This window comes from Centruroides vittatus, unplaced genomic scaffold, assembly GCF_030686945.1.
Source record: "Centruroides vittatus isolate TY-2023 unplaced genomic scaffold, ASM3068694v2 contig_250, whole genome shotgun sequence".
Taxonomy (NCBI): domain Eukaryota; kingdom Metazoa; phylum Arthropoda; class Arachnida; order Scorpiones; family Buthidae; genus Centruroides; species Centruroides vittatus.
This window is the reverse complement of record NW_027121584.1, coordinates 936,549-957,622: the sequence shown is the minus strand read 5'-3', so window position 1 is coordinate 957,622 and position 21,074 is coordinate 936,549. Positions and strand designations below refer to the sequence as shown.

The 21,074-nt window shown below is 30.7% G+C and overlaps 2 protein-coding genes across 3 annotated transcripts in view; one reads left to right on the top strand and one right to left on the bottom strand.

Moving 5' to 3' along the window:
* The window catches only part of Mo25 (calcium binding protein Mo25), a 32,061-nt gene extending 24,240 nt beyond the window's left edge, over positions 1–7,821 (top strand). The window contains exons 4-10 of the mRNA XM_067265856.1: positions 1,986–2,118; positions 2,191–2,358; positions 5,387–5,505; positions 5,576–5,744; positions 5,819–5,944; positions 6,015–6,158; positions 6,231–7,821. Coding sequence (XP_067121957.1) covers positions 2,017–2,118; positions 2,191–2,358; positions 5,387–5,505; positions 5,576–5,744; positions 5,819–5,944; positions 6,015–6,158; positions 6,231–6,377 — 975 coding nt within the window. The 5' untranslated portion in view covers positions 1,986–2,016 and the 3' untranslated portion in view covers positions 6,378–7,821. The remainder of the gene's footprint in view (positions 1–1,985; positions 2,119–2,190; positions 2,359–5,386; positions 5,506–5,575; positions 5,745–5,818; positions 5,945–6,014; positions 6,159–6,230) is intronic.
* nmdyn-D7 (nucleoside diphosphate kinase homolog 7) overlaps positions 6,591–21,074 on the bottom strand; it is a 49,597-nt gene continuing 35,113 nt past the window's right edge. For both annotated transcript variants that reach the window (XM_067265848.1, XM_067265850.1), the window contains 3 exons: positions 17,908–18,021; positions 17,643–17,750; positions 6,591–6,860 (listed from right to left, as the gene is read on the bottom strand). In XM_067265848.1, the coding sequence (XP_067121949.1) occupies positions 6,825–6,860; positions 17,643–17,750; positions 17,908–18,021 (258 nt within the window). In that variant the 3' untranslated portion in view covers positions 6,591–6,824. The remainder of the gene's footprint in view (positions 6,861–17,642; positions 17,751–17,907; positions 18,022–21,074) is intronic.

Here is a 21,074-nt window from a genome sequence, read left to right as displayed (position 1 = left end):
TATTGACTCAAATATTATACAAGTAAGATAATTTTCACTTGTTAGCCCATTTTTCCTGGATTGGCAACTCTGGTATTGATACAATTAAGCAATTTATACAACTAAATACTGGATGTATTTAATATTAAAAACTCCAGAATTTACCATAACCAGTAAAGAACGAAATTCAGCATTAAATTTTTGTTACGGGATTAAAATGTAGTTTAGATTTTTAACAATTAAGTAATTTTGACAGAAGAAAATGTAATTTGGCTATAGAGTTTCATATAGGTTTAAGTTAAACCTACAAGAAAACTGTTTGAATTGAATGCTAACAGTGAATTAGTCACACAGTCTAAATATATATGTCTAAGTGGTCACTTGGGAGAGTACTTTCAGGCTACCATATTGAAAGCAGTGATTGTCAAGGAAGCTGTTCAATGTGTGACCACTGTCAGCCAATGTTGAACTTTCATGTCTTCAGGACCAGGTCTGATATCACACATTACACTGCCATTGTAGCAATGTTTTTCAAAAAATTTTAGTTTCAACAATCCCTGTTTGGCATCCTTTATATTGGGTTGTCGCGCCATCTTTTCCAATATTATTTTATCCGCAGTACCAACCACCTTTGTGACAGAGAATCAGCAGCAGACGAAGGTGGCAAAAATTAGCTGGGACTGACTTGACTAATTTGTGAAAGGAAGAGCACCTTGAGAGCTTCTAATATTCTGATATTGGGTGATACCCTTAACTAACTCTTCCCAAATGTGTGATAATAGGACTTTTAACAAAAGAATGAATGCTTCCCAAGAGCCTTTCAGACTCTCAGACTACCAAATTAAAAGTGATTGACAACTCGGAAATTAAACGACTTACATGTAGTTTGAGCTTCATTTCCTGTACCTGTGGCAAACTATTGAAAACAAAAGCTATATTCACAACAATTTAGACAACTAAATTGCAGTGGAAGACTTTTTCATTAAATGTATGTGGAAATTTTTCAAAGAATAATCTCTGCTGAGACTAATAATCTAAGTTCCATTTGTGTAGTCTGTTTTAATCAGGAAACAAAGATCAATTCAAAAGCCTACATTAAGGTGCATGTTTGTGCAGGCTTTTAAATCGGTGGATTACGGAGGGCAGTTTATTGGGAATTTCCCATCTCGAAAACACGTGGAAGATCTGTTCAACTATTATTTTTAGCGCTCGGTGAGGTGGCAGCTTAAGGGGAGCATCTTAATGAGGTTTGACTGTGTTATGTAATTGTCTGTTACAAGTTCTGTCAGAAATGAAGGTTAATTTTTTATGCAATTTAGAATTTTTGAAAAATTTACATTTCCATTCATTAAATTTATTTCATAATTTCTGCATTCTAGAGAGACAATACCTTTCATGAATGTACTTTATCTTTACCTGCTTCTTTGTAATTTGATATATATAATACAATTACATATGTAACCTGATATTTTGGATGAATGTGTCTAACTTTATTTTTAAAAAATGATGAAAATTGTAATTGGCATGTATAGAAAATAACTGTTAATAGTTTTATATACTACAATATATATATATATTTATATTATATTGATTATAGCGTGTTTCACTCTACTAGTCAATACTATGATAATATTTTCAGTCATTTAATTCTAACTCTTAGGTTTATTTATTATTTCCTGAAGAAATTATATGTAAAATTATTAAAATTATTAGGAACATAACATATTTTATACTTATTGAATATTTTTAATTATGAGAGAGTTATGTTTTAATAAATATTTTCCTCTAAAACTGATGTTTTTATTTTTATTAAGGTGTTATATTACATAAGGACATCAATATTGTGAGATTAGATGTAGAGAATTTTTATAAAAATTATAATACAAGAGCATATATATAAGTTTGAAGTGCAAAATAATCAGGTTAAATTCAAAATTTTTAAATTATTAAATAGTAACTGTTTTATTTTCTAAGAATTTTCTTCTAATAGATTATTAAAATTTTAGGCATTGCTTTAACTGCTTTTTAGCAGTCAAAATGCCATTGTTTGGAAAATCCCAAAAAGGTCCTTATGAGCTTGTTAAAGCTCTGAAAGAGGCTGTTCTTGTTTTAGAGAAAGGAGATAAAAAAGCTGAAAAGGTAAATTGATTTTAAATATTTAAAAAAAATTTGAGTATAATTTATTAATTATTTTTTTAAATATCCAATTAGGCTCAGGAAGATGTATCAAAGAATCTAGTACTGATGAAAAATATGCTTTATGGTACGAGTGATCAAGAACCTCAGACTGATATAGTTGTTGCACAATTAGCTCAGGAATTATATAATTCTAATTTGCTATTGTTATTCATTCAGAATCTATCAAAGATTGATTTTGAGGTATTTTAAAAATATTTTATTATATTCAATATTTTAAAGTAATAAGGCATTATTTAATCATTATCATGATCATTGTAACAATTCTGTTTTTAATAGTTATGAGAACAAAGATAAAAATACATTATTAACAATACAGTAGAGCATCGATTATCCGAATACCGATTGACCGAAACATCTGTTAACCAAAATCGTTCCGGTTGGAAAATTCAAACTTCCGCTAGTGCTGTGGCGCCGCAGCACTTTCTCCCCTCCCTGCCAACCTAAACTGTAGGCTTACTTTAATGTACTATTTTATGTAAGGTGTGTATTTGTAAGACATGTGATACAAAATATATACAGTACAGTTTTGTGTTTAATACATTTTTCGTAAATAATCAGTTATCCAAACAACGCCAGTCCCGAATTGTTTCGGATAATGACGCTCTACTGTATTTATGAACCGGTTAAGGTTTCTAAGAAATTGACAAGCATTTTCATTAAGAATTGAGAATTTTTTCCTATTAGTATAAGTATGGCATTGCCTTTTCAACAAGTGGATTTTTTAAAACCATTATTTCTCTTTATAGTATGTTAACATAAAGAAAAGTAAACTTAGTCATCTTTGAACAAGTTTCCTGCTTATCTTCTTTAATCTTTTAACTTGTAAATAACTTGACAAGGGGAGGTTACAGTGTAGTCCTTGGGAATTTTCAGTAATACTATTCGTGCAGATAAGCCTTGGTATGAACCTTTACTGACTTCATTGATTTCTCAAAAAAAAAAAAAAAAAAAAGGTTTATATCAAGGCTTCCTGAAAATCAAAGTTAAAAAAATCCCCAGTGACTTTTATGAATAGCGTAGTTCTAATTTACTAAAATTAAACTTACTCGTAAGTAAAATTATTCTAGTTATGTAAGTGTTGCAACATGCCTGACACATTTCTTTTTCTTAGCAATTCCAAAAACAATTTTCATTTGTTAAAAACTTGCTTATTATAATTTTATTATTGCTTCATTATAACTTTATTTTATTTTCACTAACTGCTTGTTTTATTAGTTATGAGAAGCAAATGTATTTTTCATATAAACAATAAGAACAGTAAACAATATGATATTGGAGTTAGTTATATAAATTTTTAAGCAGTTGAAACTATTATAAATAATTTCATTTTAAAAAATTTAATCTTAAATTCTAAAATAGGGTTCAAAATTTGCAAAGGTACCATTTTGATTCAAATAAATTTTCTTGCAAAGTTTCATTGAGTTTTGAGACTGAGCTGGAATTCATATAATTACCAATAGTACCTTTCTCCAAATGTCTAATGAGATAGTCTGTTTATATCGTCAAAATCTGTACACTTTTTTATCATAAAGTAACACACATTTTCAAAGACAATAATATATTCATTGTCAAGAAAACCACACTTTCTAACATTGTACTGACTGTCATAATTCAAATATTTATTTCACTTGATATTTAGGACATCATTGCTAAAAAGCCTTCCTGTTAATTTAATTTTTGTCGTTCTACGGCAAAAGTAGAAATTTTGGTATTCCATTGGCTCCGATGATAAAACCGATGTCATTTTGCATTTCCGTCATCTATTTCCGTGAGTGTTAGGCCTTAAGCTTAGAGGAACTGTGTTTGTCAGTAATAAATCTGGACTTCTAGTACACAGAGGTTATAAATAAATAACGACTAACCCGTTACAAAGCTATACATCCACAAGAGCCGAATTATCGGGCTAGAGTTGGCTATAATAAATAAATAATTAATAAGACAATTTGGCACTAGAGCTTGGCATTAGGCGCCATCTCTTACTAAACTTAATAATTATAATTAAATTAAATAAATAATTTTAATAATTTGGAACTGAAGGAAAAGAAATCGGCCCGAAGCGGGACTCAAACCCGCAACTTCTGCTATCCGTGCAGACACGTTACCAGTTACGCTACCCGGACCTTCAGTCCGATCGCCTCCTCCAGTATATATAAGCTAACAGGTATATAAGATTCAGGTTTGCATTTCCCTGCATACAATAAGCACACGCAACTGATGCACTTACGAGTAAATCTATACACAAATTTTTCCATGCTAAACGAAACTTTTTTAGTTGAGTCCGAACTACTGTATTTTTAATTATAAACGGCAGTTACCGATAATAAATATGAAAACACCGACAATTATCTAGTGTTTCCGGGTACCGTGTGTGATATTTAGCCTCGAGTACAATGTCGCTTTCTTCTCTAAGAAAAAGGTTATCGAACTCATATAAGATTGTGTTTGTATAATATTTTAAGACATCCGGAGATGAGTCAATTAGGGAAAGTGAAATACCTATTCTATTAAACAGTCCCTCCAGTTTAGTATACCAACAGTATTTTAATGATTTAATCGACGACAGCTTAGACAGAATATGCCACAGATTCCAAAGAGGAAGGATCAGAAATTATGTTTCTAAAAATGTTTAAGGTAATTTAACAAAATGTTTCCGGGAAACTCGAAACTCAATTCAAATCTAATTGCATATAACAGGATCGACCTCTCAAGGCCAAAAAGACGACGGAAGAACATCAACTCTTTGGAGTCGACGTCTTCAAAAATTTGAGCTAAATAATCAAGATAAATCAGTTTCCTATTAACAAATATTAATCACTTTATGAAATAAACTAACAAATTACATGGATTATTTATATAACTGTAAAGAAATTTTTAATCACTATCCATCAAATACATAAATATCTAGTTCTTTCTGTAAACAGCCAGCCAAATAATGTTCAGATGCTTGACTTCATTTGACCACATTTTGGCTTCAACCAAATGATCAGGCTATTATGGGGCTAAGTCAATTACTGTTTCTGGTCAAACTATAGCATTTTTCTTTTTTTTGAAATTCAGCTGGATTAATTCTTTTCACATTTAATCTATTTAAAAAAACATGCATATACAGTTTTATTTTTTTAAAGTTCATTAGAAAAAGTTTTACTTCAAAAGAATTTTTAAAATTTTATAAATGTATTATAAACTTTAAATTTTATTTTTATAAAAGGGTAAAAAGGATGTTGCCCAGATTTTCAATAATATCTTACGAAGACAGATAGGGACCCGATCTCCCACTGTGGAGTATATTTGTACAAAGCCAGAGATTCTTTTTACTCTGATGAGAGGGTAAGTATTTATTATTATTTTTTCATTCGAAATATTGTCGATAAATGAAAATAAATTTAATTTTTAACAGATACGAGAAGCAGGAGATTGCTTTGAACTGTGGTACCATGTTACGCGAATGCGCTCGTTACGAGGCACTGGCCAAAATCATGTTGTATTCCGACGATTTTTATAACTTTTTTAAATACGTCGAAGTTTCGACATTCGATATCGCTTCCGATGCCTTTTCGACTTTCAAAGTACGTCGTCTTTTAAACTTTTTAAAATAAAAATAAGTGTCTTTTTAAAGCTTTTTTTTTTTTCTTATTTTTAGGAACTTCTGACTCGTCATAAAATACTCTGTGCAGAATTTTTAGAAAATAATTATGATAAAGTATTTAGTCATTATCAGCAATTGTTGAATTCAGAAAACTATGTTACTAGAAGACAGTCATTAAAGGTTTGTAGAGTAACTTTGGTAAAATATTTTTAAAAAATGATTGATGATAAAATTTTCAAACTTATTTTAGTTACTGGGAGAATTACTTTTGGATCGTCACAATTTTACCATCATGACTCGCTACATCAGTAATCCAGAAAATCTGAAGTTGATGATGAATATGTTAAAAGAAAAAAGTAGAAATATACAGTTTGAAGCATTTCATGTATTTAAGGTATTTATTATCTTTCAAATTTGGAATGTATAAAAATATTACACTACTTAAAATTAATTTTTATTTTATTAGGTGTTCGTCGCAAATCCAAATAAACCGAAACCCATTCTGGATATTCTGCTCCGTAACAAAGAGAAGTTGGTGGATTTTCTTACTAAATTTCACACCGACCGATCCGACGACGAGCAGTTTAATCGACGAAAAGGCTTATTTGATTAAACAAATCAAAGAATTAAAACCCCACGAAGAGCACTAGCATTTGTTTTTCCCCCGGGTTCTATTAATAAAAAAAGGAGGTGTAAAACACAGACATTATATATAGAGATGTCCTATGGGCTACCCAATCAAACTGCAATTTGGTCCCAAAATGGTGCGAAATAATGCCAAAGTAAATTAGGTGATGCCTCACTAAGCTTTTTTTCCCCCTTCGAGCTCGAATCACCTATACATAGTTGGCACGTATGCCGATGCACACCGTGCATTTCTCGGTTTCCGCCGACTCGCGTTCGACAATTCAGACCGACTAGAATTAAGCACTTAAAACTGTAATATTAAAATTTCTGTCATAAATATCAATGAGGTAACATAACAGAAGGTAAAATGCTCAAAATTGTAAAATATTACTGTAAAAAGGCATTAATGGCGGCATTGCATCTTCAAAGTCTGCTATATTCTGGCAAGAATCTTGAAAATGAACTCCACCTGTAAAATGTTAAAATATTATAGCTTAAAATAATAAACTAGTTTTTCTAATATAATTATTTTTGTTGTCTAATATTTCTAAGAAAAGAGAGAGTATATATAAATTATATATATATATAAAACTAAAACAACCTTGAAGACTTTCCTTCAAAATAGTTATTTTCCTCCCCCCCTTTAATTTGATTATTAAAATATTGGTGCACAATTCTAGTTTACTGAATTATTATTTAACTTTAGAAAATAGCAAGAGATTACTAAACAATGTTTTGTAAAAAAACAAAAAAAATAAAGCACATCTTTTGTGATATAGAGTGGCTTTTAGATTATGAAATCTGGCAGTTGATTGTGTCTGGAAGCATATTTTTGTTATCCTAACCAAGCATTTAAAGGAATACATCAATGGGGAAAATAGTAAAACTAGTTATAGTTGTTTGTTTGTCTGGAAATTTTTTCTTTTGCTTTTAATAGTTAATATTTACGTTTCGGAAATTATATAAAATATGCTTGTTCGGTTTTGTATACATGTTTTTTTTATACTTCTCCCACTAAAACTCTTGCCTATTGTTTTTGTTAGTATTTTGGTACATATCTGTATATTGCACTTTTATTTCAATCTAGAATTGTTTTAGTAATGTTCTAAATGTTAGTATTTTTGTATCGTGCACGATAAAATGTCATCTTACCATAAAAACATAATAGATAATACAATAAAATGTAACCCGATCCGGAAGTCTAACCATTATTATAGATTCAGTGACTTGTAAATCAAATAAATATAAATAAAAAATATATATATATTTTTTAACTTAATAGAGCAATAAATTGTTTTCTTCATAAAACAAATTCCTGTAATTAAAAAAAGAAAAATGCCAGCAAATATGTATAGGATTTCCTTAATTTACTTGTGAAATATTGCATGTGTAAATAAATTTTGGAAAATAAAAACTGAATTTTTTTTATATTTTGACTACACAAATTCACACTATAAAATTTAAACCCGATTCGAGATTTAAATACCAAATCTGTCAATTGGCAGGAAGAAAAACCTAATCTGCAAACTATTGCAGACTTGTAAAGAAAAGAAACCAGCCGGATTAACATTGACATGCCCAATAAACAGACTTAAAAATTGTCAGTTTTCATGTCCTAAGAGACCGTCCATAAATTACGTAAGGTATTTTGGGGTGGGCAGGGGTCAAGGATTTCTTACTTGGGTATGGGGGTAATAGATCTCGTCTTACGTAATATATTGTTTTTATTTTTTGATCTCGTTGAGTGGTGAAGTTTTGAATTTGGCTTTAATTTGGCGGTTTCTATTAAGAACGCTCGTTGTACTAACGCCATCAGATGTGACGTGATAGAATAATAATGCTAGCAGAGTCACTCTCTAAACATTTTTTATCATGGGAGAAAGGCCGTGTGGGGGTTTCTCACCATTTTTTTTTATTTGAATAAGTGCACCACTCCTATGGGTATATAACACTAAGAATACATAAAATACATAAACCAAAATACATGATTCAAAGTAAACATAAAATTAGTATTCGATTTTTAGTGAGAACTAAAATGTAAAACTAGAAATTATAAATAATCTTAACATAATTGTAAAAAGTATCACAGTGGCTACTGAACAAGCTTATCGAGGGGACATGGCCACCTGAAACCAAGCGTAAAGATTTAATTTCAGAATAAGTCTATCTTAACCGTAAATTGGACAATGATAGATCATATGGTCGACGGTGTCCAGGTTTTCTGTAGAGCAAAAGCAAGAGGCAGTTTCTGTCCGGTTATACATGCTCGGCAAGCAAACGTTAAATCTCTAAGTGGTGACGAGAACCTGCATTCGACGCTAGGAAAATAATCTTATTCTACCAGTTTTACTGCTCAACTATTGTTAATTCCACTTTTGCATAACGTTGTCATAAATATAATTTTTAAGGCTGCTGCGTGAGAGAAGGTTGCGAGTGTAGTCCAAATCAGTGTCCTTTGCAGCTGACTTAGCCTCAAAGTCTGCTTTTTCATTTCCTAGGATGCCAGTATGGCCACGAACAAACATAAAAGTTATCAAGAAACAAAGTTATTTACAAGATTTTCAATATGTTGCTGGATATATGTGATTTTATTGCTATTGAAATTGGTATTTATTAGAAATTTTAGGATGGACTAAGAATCACTGTAAATGTTGATAGACAGAGTTTTGTTTGGTAGTGAAGTGACCCACTGAACAGCTTTGTAGACACCCTCACATCAAGCTGAAGATGATGCTATCTTCTAACATATTTTGGGCAAAATACGTCAGTTTGGAGGAAGCTACAGATACTTGAGCGGACATGAAGGGGGCTTTTGGACCCATCTGTGTAGATATTAATGTCTGCATGGTTATCCATGGAGGAACGTACCCTGGGGATAACCTTGTTTACAGGGTGATGATCAGAGATAGGGTAATTGCAATATGGTAGCATTTGAACAGCCGTAGATAGGAGTAGACTGTTGTTGAGCTTTGATGTTTGTAGTTCCGATATAGTAGTTCAGAACCTTTTCTACAATACATAGTGGCAAAGGAAGGAGCTCTGCTAGAATCAGAGAGGCATTAGTAGAAACAGTTCTGCAGCACTTTGAAATTCTGATGGCAAACTGTCTTTGAAGAGAGAGTAATTTATTTGCTACTGAATTCTCACTAGTTACATGATCCCAGCTAGACTCCGCGTAAAGTAGCATTGGTTGTATTGCCCCATTATATACAGTTTTATAAGCTTTATGATTTAGTTCCCCGGTGCACCTAGCACATTTTACAGCATGTAGTTTATTTTCTTGGCCTTAGCCAAGATGTAACCAATATGGCAAGAGAATGTGGTTTCTATTTCCTCTTGTTTTATTTTGTATGAAGTTTCTGTTTACACATGCACTAGCTAGTTGATCTGTCAAAGATTTTTTTGCGTCTTTTTGTGAAAATTAAAATTAATATAAAAATGAATATTATGATGATGATTAATGATGATGATAAAAAGATTGTTAAGAACTTTATTTTTTAATTATTAAAATAAATTGTTCATTCGAATTCATTAAATTTTTATATTTTTAAATTTGTTAACAGTCTTTTATAAATAATAATACATATTAATTAAGTAATTAATAATTATATATTTTGGACCTAAAGTTTTTAGGGTTTCAGTAAAAAACTCATTTTCGTTAAAATTTTTCTATAAAATTATGCCTAAATATTACATAAGATAGGGAAGGGGGATCAAAGAAAATATTACGGTTTCTTACACAGGGGTGGGTGGGGTCTAGGATGGCCAAAATCGCCCTTACGTAATTTATGGACGGCTCCTAAACAATAGATTTAAAAAAAAAGTGGAGGGGGAAGAAGTATAAAAGATCCAGAAAATACAATTTTCCATATTCATATATAGAACACAGTGATACTTCATATGATTTGAGTTCAAATGATGTTTCTATGTTCAAACTGCACATGCAACGAAAAAAATGCACTTGCTGCAAAAACATCTCTAACATTATGCTTGTGTGTTTTCTGTGCTTCTTCGTTTTTTTTGGTTATGTAACACCTACCTATTAACTACGGCATTCGAGAAGAGCAAAAGCAACGAAGCCTAACAGGAAGGTTGTATTGACGAGTGAAGTGAGAAAGGAACTTATTGCAAAGAGTAAAAGTGGTATGTGTGTGGCAGATCTGGCAACTATGTTTAAGATCCCAAAGTTGGTAAATGCAATTTGTTTAAAACATGTAAATACTATATAATACATTTATTATTTTTACCTTAAACTTAACCAGAAAATATATATTGTTCAGGGTCTGGGAACAGACTAATTCACTTTGTTATTTCCTAAGGCAAAAAGTTGATTTGGACCGAAATGACTTTCCATAACGAACTAAATTTTTGAAATACAAGGCATCACCGTAAACTTAAGGAATAGTTGTTAATTTTCACTCAGTCAATTTCTGATATGAAATTATTGCATATTTTCTACCATAAAATTGACTGATGTATGAACCTGCAAGTTATCAAACAATCTTGGACAAATTTTCTGAATTTTTTAAAATTGAGTTTTAAATTTATATGATTTGTTGACTGAAAAATCAATGAAGACAGTTGTGTACACAATTGAAAACTTGTAATCTCCCAGTACAAAGGAAAAACAAATCTCGTTTGTTGTAAAAATATTTTATTGATATTTATACAAAAAAGTAATGCTTAAAACAAATTTATTCTTTGTTGCTATGGATACTTGTACTATCTTCCAAAATCACTCAAAACTACCAAATGTCAAACATTTTTAGTTTCATTATCAGCAAATATCTTTTTGGATGAAATTTTTATCTTCACTGCAAAAGAAATTATTCCATGTCTTGAAATCATTTCATTAGTTTTTTTTCTTTGTAAAAACTTTTTGTGCAAAAATGCATATGATGTTTCCCATAAATCAACCAAAACAAGGTCAAAAGTATAATACATTTTTATTGAAATTTAGAAGTCAGTTAATATTCTTTGATCACATAAAAAGTTTTATTTTCCAAATACTTGATATTGGTTCATCTTTGCCTTTTTTACAAAAGGCAAACATTGAATTTCTAATTTAAAATTATTATTGCATTTTTAATATTTTAAAATATGACTGTGTACACAATGATAAGACGTTCATTATCATTGAATCTATATTATTTCCTCAGTCCTAAGGTGTACTAGTTCACCATTCATCCATTCATACTTGTTCATCCATTTTTACTTGTTTGAAGTTGAATATTTGGACCATTTATTTTGAAAGTGGCGTAAGTCCATTTTTCCTTCTTTCGAGATATTTAAATGTTTGCATTTTAGTTGATTCAAAAATATAAATAAAGTGTACTAAGTTTGACAATGTTTCTATGACTTTAGAAATATGTAAGTTAATTGCATAAAGACTTCTATGTGAATTTAACTAAACTAATATATTTTTTCTGGGCCATTAATGGACTTGCATCACTTTCAAAATTATTGAACTGTAAAACTCATTAAATTTCTATTAAGTAAAACTCAATTTCACTTGAAACATATTGTGTTTTATTCTGATTTTGTTTATATATAATAACAAAATAAAATTGTGTTGTTTATTCTGAACATTAAAAATATTTACTTATTGTTAAACTGTTTTATGATAAGTTTATCATTATTATGAGCTACCATTAGACACTACTTTTCATTTAGGTTCATTACATTGAATTTTACCCATAAATGTATAATTTGATAGAATGGAAAAAAATCCTAGTTTCTCTCCTCAGTTATAAGGGGCTGTCCATAAATGATGTCCACTGGAAGGGAGGGAGGGGGTTAATCCCTTTCCTTAAGACAAGTCAGACAAGAACAGTTGAGCATTAGTCGACATCCATTTATTTCATTAAATTTTATAGAGTTAGAGCATTTTATTATATATATTTCAAAGTTTCTTGTATGCAAGGTATGGCTGTCCTCACAAGTGCTGAAGTCACGTGAGCAACCGACGTCAAAGCGGGGTCGCTCACGTGGGCATTTCTACTTATGGTATCTATCATTCATGAAGTGATGAAGGTTTTAATGGGGGTTGAGTTATGTTGGACATCAAAAAAGGGAAAGAAGTTACAAAAACTTGGAAAAACTGGGACAAGAGAAGGGAGTAAAAATTTCAAGAAAAATGCTCCATGTAATTTATGGAAAGCCCAAGTGCTTAGACTGCAGAAAATGGACTTACACCACTTTCATAATCAATGGTTATGCAATGTCATTTACCGATGAATTTTTAATTGATCAAAGCTTATGGTTATTTTAAAATAATAAGTGTGAATTGTTTATAAATAAAAAGTTCACAGTAAATTATATGTATATTATGTGATTTCTCAATTTTTTCCAAAAATGGACTTACACCACTTTCAAAATAAACTGTCCATTTTATGCTTTTTTTCGGCCATGTTGTGCATTTGCACCATTAATAAACATTTTCAGCTACACTTCTCAACAGTTATCAGTTCAGTTGAGCTTTAAACTCCTATTTATCATGATCAACATTTAATTTAATGCATAATTATACATCTTCGCCCAGGATTATTTTAGTTAATTCAATAATGAATTTTAAGACAATACAAACTATGTTTGAGTCCTTTATCCTAACTTCTCATCCTTTATTCCAACCAGGAACTATAGAATAGCAGGCAACTTGAAGTAAAAAACACTTCTAAAAATAACAGACGAAATACTATCAAACCATTCACAAATGCAATTTAAAAATGATCTCGACGCCAACTTGTTTTTAAATTAAATATGGTATTCAACTAACTCTTGACAACTTTATAAAGAAAACACCCGAAAGCACTTAAACACACCTTGTTAACTTCATTATGTATACATATTGATAAATAAACACTTTTTAAAACACAGTTTTTGGTACATACTTTTTGCATCCCTCTACTTTCAAACATTCAACATTTGCACACACTTTCGGGAACCAATTATGTGCAAAAGTCGAGGGCCACCTGTACTTGCAAAAATTTGTCTAATAATTGAGTAGTTTGACTGATTTTTCAAAAAATCATATTTAAATCTTTTATATTGTTTGAAGAATATTAAAGCACTTGTTTATTGCTAGTCTCTTTTATTTTAAAAATATTAGCAAACTGACTTCTAAGTTTTGCAACCGTTGTGTACTTAATAAGATTCATCAGATGTATATATATAAACAAAACTAAACATTTATGAAAAATATTCACATATGAATAATATACAACTGCTTCTTCAGGCTAAAGAAGCAGTTGAATATCCTAGCAACAAAACATCTGTATACAGTGGGTAATCGGTTAACGAACAAATCGGATAACGAACACTTTTGCGAAAGAATTTTTATGTTCGGATAACAAACACCTCACAGAACAAACACAAGAAGAAGCAACATAAAATAATGAATACCGATTGGTCTTCCCTTGTCTCCAGGCAACAATTCAAAACTTTTTGGAGCACAGGAGATGTTTACGTTGACACTCAACCTGGTATATACTGATCGGATAGTATTCCTCCAAACTTTGAAACACTCCCTTGTAATTCCAGCCTTTTATTTTTCTGACAGCAACAATTCTTTTATAGTATTCACAAGACTGTCGGGCGGGCACTCGTTAAGTTTTGCGTGGGTTTTTATTTCGAAAGGTGATAGTATAATAGCAAAGTTAGAGAGTGGGCAGATGTCGTCTGAAGTCTGATGTTACTGGGCAGTATGGCTTGAACAAGTCTACAGTAGGCTGCAGTTCAATCGTATCTAAGAAAGATATCAAGAAGACAAGCGGCTTAAGGAGTAACAAAAATCACATCTGAGAAATAAAGAACATTGAAGAGCTCATAATGGAACCTAAAACTGATCTGACGACAGAAAAACGCCAAGGACTCTTGAAATAAAGAAAACCAAGAAACTCGGTGAAATATGTTTTCTTCTGAAAAAGAGAATTAATGTTGATATCTACTATTAAAGATCTTTTGAAGAAATGGGAGGCTGTCAACAGTCTTAGAATGGCATCCAAACCAGGTTGACGTTAATAGGTTTAGGGATCTCTACAATTACAATGCTATTAATTACTTCCAAAAAAATCCTGAAGAAGAAAGAAAAGCAATTGACATTAGACAGATTCTTTAACCCCCACAAATGCAAAAAACGTGAGTAATAAAAATGCAAGACTGTGTATATATGTATTTTTATTATTACACATAAATAAACATAGTAAGAAAGTATATATTTTTTATTTTTGGGGTCTCCAGAATGAATTAATCAAATTCCCATAAAAACCTATGGTAAATCGATAATTCAGATAGCAAACAAAGTCTTGGAGCAGATTATGTTCGTTAACTGATCACCCACTGTATTTTTAAGAGTCCAAATAAAATATTTTTGTATAGTTTACTTACTTTTTATTTAAGCCTATATATATTGAGATTTTGTACACTTAGCAAATAATTCATATCTTGTTTTTGCAAACGCCACTTTAATTACAATTATCAATTATTGCTGTTTGTGACAATACTTTTTCGTAATACAGGTACTCCTCACTTTATGACCTATCTGCTTAATGACCACTTGCACTTACGACCAATTGAGTTTCAGTTTCGACCTGCAATTAGGGGAATCCCCTTTCTCAGCTTGAGTGTTGGTCAGTGGCAAATGGTGACATGTGCACTAAGCATACTATAATAGTCTTTTTATGAATAAATTTAAAGTTTGTTGCATAATTTGGATAATTTTACAACAATCCTATATTCCCGGCACAAGCTCCTTGTTTATCGAACAATTCGCTTAATGATGTGGTCGTCAGTCATAAAGTGAGGAGTACCTGTATTTCGAACATGAATATCTTGAATTTGAAACAAAATCTGTTATACAAAATCAATAAAATATTTACAAAGTTTGTCTTAAACAGACAAACTTTCTAAATATTTCATTGATTTATACCAGAAATATACATAATATTTCACTTGAAGTTTAATTTTTCCTACTCTTTCCACTCTTACATTAAGAGACCTTGGTCAAATCCACAATGAGGGCCTGAGATACCTCATAGTGGACTTGGCCAAATCCATAATGAGGCACCCTAGTGGTAAGGGATAGAGTCCAATTTATGCAAACCATCCGTGGAAAATACCTGGGAGTTGTTCGTCCCACACACGATACCAGATTTCCAGAGGGCCAGGCTGACGCCTTAACCGCCTTGGCCATCTGGCCATCGAGCTCCCGACTTTTAAGAAATTCTTCAAAATTGTCTCACTTTCATTTCTTTGGCATTTTTCACTTCTGCTTTTTTCCTTTAAATCTTTATAAAATAAATAAATAAACAAAACACATGTATTTTGTAAACATTTATAAATAAACACAGCACATGTATTTTGTGAACAGTGTTTTCAGATTTGTGAAAAATAATTTGATTTTATTCTGAATGAGCATGCTATTTCCATTTATGTTTTGGACTACTGTAAATATGATAAAAATCTAAGCTAGAATGTATGTAGACAAAATACAGCTAATAAATTTAATCTTCACTAATTTGTAAACATAAATTAAGTTTTATTTCCTTACATCTTTACAATAATGCTTCAACAATCAATGACTGAGGATTTCTATTTAATGATGTTAAAATATATGAACTTCAGTTGAAACTAATCAAGTTTTACATGGAGTATCAAGTCAGAGTAAAAGTGAAGAGACTCAATAACTCTGAGTCTGAGTACTTGGAAATAAAAAAACCCTACTTACATCATCTACCTGATTAGGATACACTGGGCCAATTCCAATGACCTCATTTTCAGATTTTATCATTTTCAAGAAACCAAAGCAGGCTTTACAAGGATGCACATTCATATCAAACAACAATCAAAAGAAGTGGTTTGAAAATGGTTCCAGGAGAAGTTGAAACACTTCTATGAAACAGTCAATTCTCTACTTTTTATCATAGTGAGATAAATAACTAAACTAAATAAATAATTACTTTTGAGATAATTAAAACACTCCATTTTGTAATGCATTAACACGGTTTTTGATCAACTCCCATACAGTAAAACTTCTCTAACTCAAACGTCTGTAACTAAAGTATTTCTTTAACTCAAAGAAAACAAAGCACTCGGTAGGTCTTAATGGAATAGCATAGGATTTAACATCTCCGACTTGAGTTTTCTCCAAATCAAAGGTTTTTGTGGTCCTTGCCTCTGATTTATGTTACTTTCAATTTCCATGATTTGAATTTTAATATTTATTCTATAAAACATGATTCTAATTATCAAATTTCCATGAAGTTCTCAGACAGTTAATCGTATCTACTGTCCAACACCCATTTGCAGACAATGTTCCAGTCCAAAATGAGAAGATCTCTCACTTTTCCTTGACAAGATGCACCTGCAAAACTGTTCGATTCCATTAGTTACATTGAACGTTTTGCTGGAAGGCATTACGCGGGCTGTTTAAAACAAAAAAACCTATCAAACATTCTTTATATAATGCAAGAGGTAAAAATACAAATATATTCAGAATTGGCATTTTTTACTCTATTGTTCTGTAACTTGAAGTTTTTTCCTACTCCTTAGAGCTTCAAGTTAGAGAAGTTTTACTTTATATTATTTTAATAATATAGATGTCTGTAATACAAGTCCAAAAGAATTATTATGGCTTTAAATTTAGTTTGAAAAATGGCTCTTCTTTTAAGAACTTTTGACCCCCGGCTTAATGAATATTACTATTTTTCATACAACAAAAATCTAGAATCAAATAGACTTTACTAACAGAGCAAGTAACCAATCAAATAATTTGACATAATACAGAAAGAGATTCATTTTTAGAAGAGTAAAATAATAATATATATCATATAAAGTAATTTTTTTATTGATAAGCATAAGAAACTGTTAGTAAACATAAAATACATTATAATTTTTAAATATTTTTCATTATTTTTATCTCAATTTTGTTTAAAAATAAGTATCTTGAGTAATATTTCATTTTTGTAAGGAAAGAATGTTTTAAATAAAGATTTACTATTATACTTTGAATTTTCAAAATGTTTTTCATTATAAATATATTAATAAAATTTGAAAAAACATGTGGATAAGATTACCTAAAACATTTAAGATTTTCTTTATGCAGTACCAAAGAAGACTATAATTTAATATATAACTACACTAAATATAAAATATGAATTTCTATTATTATATTTCATCATTGGTTGAATTATATAGAAAAATCTATATAATTAAACAGCTTTCGTATTAAGTATTTAAAAACTATAATGCTAACCTCTAATAATCCGTCCTGTGGTAAATCCGTACAGTGCACGGCATTTTTTGCACTCGATTCTCCAAATCTAGCACGTAACGTGGTCGGACGGAGATGTCGCGCTATTTCCTTTAATTTTAAAAAGAATTTATTTAAATATTTTGAATTCCATTAAACGATTTAAAATTTTTCACAGAAAAAAAACTAATTATTGTAAAAATAAAAAAAATATATTTGTATATTTCTGATTTAAGTTTCAAATTTATTTATTATGTAAAACATTTACTGGATCGGAAGGTCCTACAAACTGCCTTAGTTTTGTCACCATACTTTCTTCACATTCTGGTGAAGAAATTTCCAAAGCAATGCATGGTCCCTCCGATAATTGTTTGACCATTTCCTATTAAAAAAAACAATTTTAATTAATTAATTTATATGAAATAGAGCCATTAAGAACTTGTGTAATAAAAAATTTAAATAAAATTTTAAAAATTTGCCAAACTAATTTTAACCTGTTAAAAGGCTTCTATTCCAAAATCACTTCAATTCTCCAAATATTTTCTAAATGATAACGTACTTTATCACAGTAAACAAATACCTATTCATATGATTCAAAGGATCAATTAGTTATCAAAGTTAAAAAGACATTGCCACCGTCATTGTGGGTCACACAGCAGGATTTCAGCATTACACATACAGTGTCAAGGGAGTTGGATATGCCTTACCTATGTGGAAAATTCTGTATAAATTATTACATTTTTTTTCATTACAAGATAAGCCACATTCAACAGTTGCTTTCCAGTGTTTCAGAAAATTAACATTTGCTCTAATATTCCTAGATTAAATGGAGGTTGATAAGCCATCTTATGAGGAAATAAGACTCACTTGAATGGAAATCTGCACATCTATGGTGGCCAGTTTTGGGATGATGGAATCCCCATGAACTCCAACAAATTCCTTTACACTCACAACATTTATTACATAGTATAAGTCTTTACAATGAGCCTATATTGGTTTGTTTTTTAAGAAAAAAAAAATCACTGAACTGATTATGATCTTCTCCATTTTGACCCAGAAACATTGAATGATGATGAACAGTTTTGTTGTCTCACAACTTACAGCAACAATTGTGCATTGATTTGACTACTTTTTATAGGAGCATCTCCAAATGACAGAAAATCTAAATAGCAACTTCTGTGACAATGTTTCACCAGAGACAAAGTGATTATGCTGCTCATTTCTAATAGTGTAGTCATTTTGTTCATCAGATCTAAAATTTAATAATGTTTAATTGTAGAGACACTCATAGGAACTGGAAACAAAAGAATTTTTAGGGTTATATGTTAATTCGATAGTCTTAAAGACAGAAAAATAGCACATATGACTATAGACCAATTGAACTCTATTTAGTACATCTTTTGAATATAGGTTTTGGAACATCAGAATGGAGGGAATATTGAATGGTTTCTGTTGTAGCCTCCACTAATTCCAATATTATCACATATAATTCTGTGCTAGTTCTTGCATTTTTTTAGTTTGCACTTTATGTTATGTAACTTAACAATCTTTTGGATGTTATATTACATAATGTGCCATAGTGACTTTTATTTCGTGACGCTATTCCCAGTCCATCAGGGAAGAGGTCACTTTAGAGAGAAATGGTCAAAAACAAGAAGGCTACTTAGTTTATATTAGGATCTTTGTCCCATTTGCCTCAAGGGAAGTAAATTTTTGTTACTTCTCTTGATAAACAGATTAGGATTTTTGTTGTGTTTTATAATTGTTAATCTGCATTACATATATGCATTTTTTAGTGCAAACTTTAATATTTGAAGTGGTTTTTTTTCCTCACATTTAGATACCGTATTTTCCAGTGTATAAGACGACTTTTTAACCCAGGAAAATCTCAAAAGTTGGGGATCGTCTTATACGCTGGGTGTCGTCTTATAGGGTGCAAGTATATCCCAAACTCTATATTTTAACTGTAAAAGTCAGGGGTTGTCTTATAGGCCGGAAAATACGGTAATTCCTGTTTTTTAAGCCATTACATATATGAGATTTTTAAATGTGAATTCATCAGAATAAAACTCTCTTACTTGCTTTCATAAAACTATTGAACTATTGTTTACTTAAACATATAATAATTTATTTCGCACATTTCACATTTCTTTCATATAAATCAGTAACATAATAAAATTTATGGATCATACTTCATATTTTAAATTTCTGGCTTAAATGGGCAAATTGGATAGTTGCATTCATAGCAATCACACTATTAGACCTTTCTTTTAATGTACATCATAAAACTCCTATTGGTGATGGTTCTAGAACTGTTTTTTTAATCAAGGAAAATGCTTTTCCATCTTCTAAAGAGTATTCCTATCAAGTTTGGATAAGTTTTAGTCAAAAGAAAGCTCTGCAGATGATTTTGAATATAGATGTTTTCATTGTGATCACTCTATATTTTTAGAAAGAAAAAACTAAAAGTAACACCCTGCTTAATGCTGTCTCAATTAATGCTGATTCAATATAACGCGGTCTGCTCGAAGCCTAAAAAACACTGATTCAAATTAAGGTGGCATTTCATTGATTCGTATATAATATGATTATTCCCAAACATGAACTAATCGGCAAAAGTGGCAATTCGTTGTAGCGCCGCACTTTCCTTAAATCTATGTTTGTTTTGTGCAATTTTGGAAAAAATATAACATCATGGATGCCATAGGAAATATCGACTTCACTTGGCAAGAATTAACTGATAAATGCATAAATGGAGTGTGGAAGAAGTTACGACTGTAAGTATCCAAGAATTCTCAACAAGAAGAGCCTATCACTGTATCATTAGGTTGACCAAATTGTCATCCTAATAGATACAGTAGGACTAGGAGATGTAGACAAGTAGGATATTGAGGATTTACAGCAGGTTTCTGGTGAGAGCCTTACCAACGACGACCTTCAAGAACTGGCAGAACAAGGAATTCATGTAAAACTGGAAAATTCTGACTCCGAAAATGAAGAACCCAAAGAATTTCTCTACAGATTTCCTTAGTGAAAATTTGGTAACGACAACCAAAATTGTTGATCAAACTGTAACGAATGATCCAGATTTTGAAAAAAGTGCAAAAGCAAAACGAGGTGTTTTGGATGCAATCTTCTGCTACAAACATTTTCTTAAGAAAAGGAAAAAAGTGACAAATGAAACTACACAACTTTATCACAAAAAACAAGAATTTCAGAAAAGCCAGGACTTTCATCACAAAATATGAATTTTACATTTTTGTGTGCATATGTTTGTGTTATTTAACAAATATTATTATACAAATTAATATAAAAATAACTTAAAATTATAGTAAAATTTGTTTATTTGTGGTCATGTGTTCCCCTTTCCCTATTAACTCCATGTTAAAATGACCTCGTTTAATGCTGTTTCGCTTAGCGCTTTGTCGTCTAGGA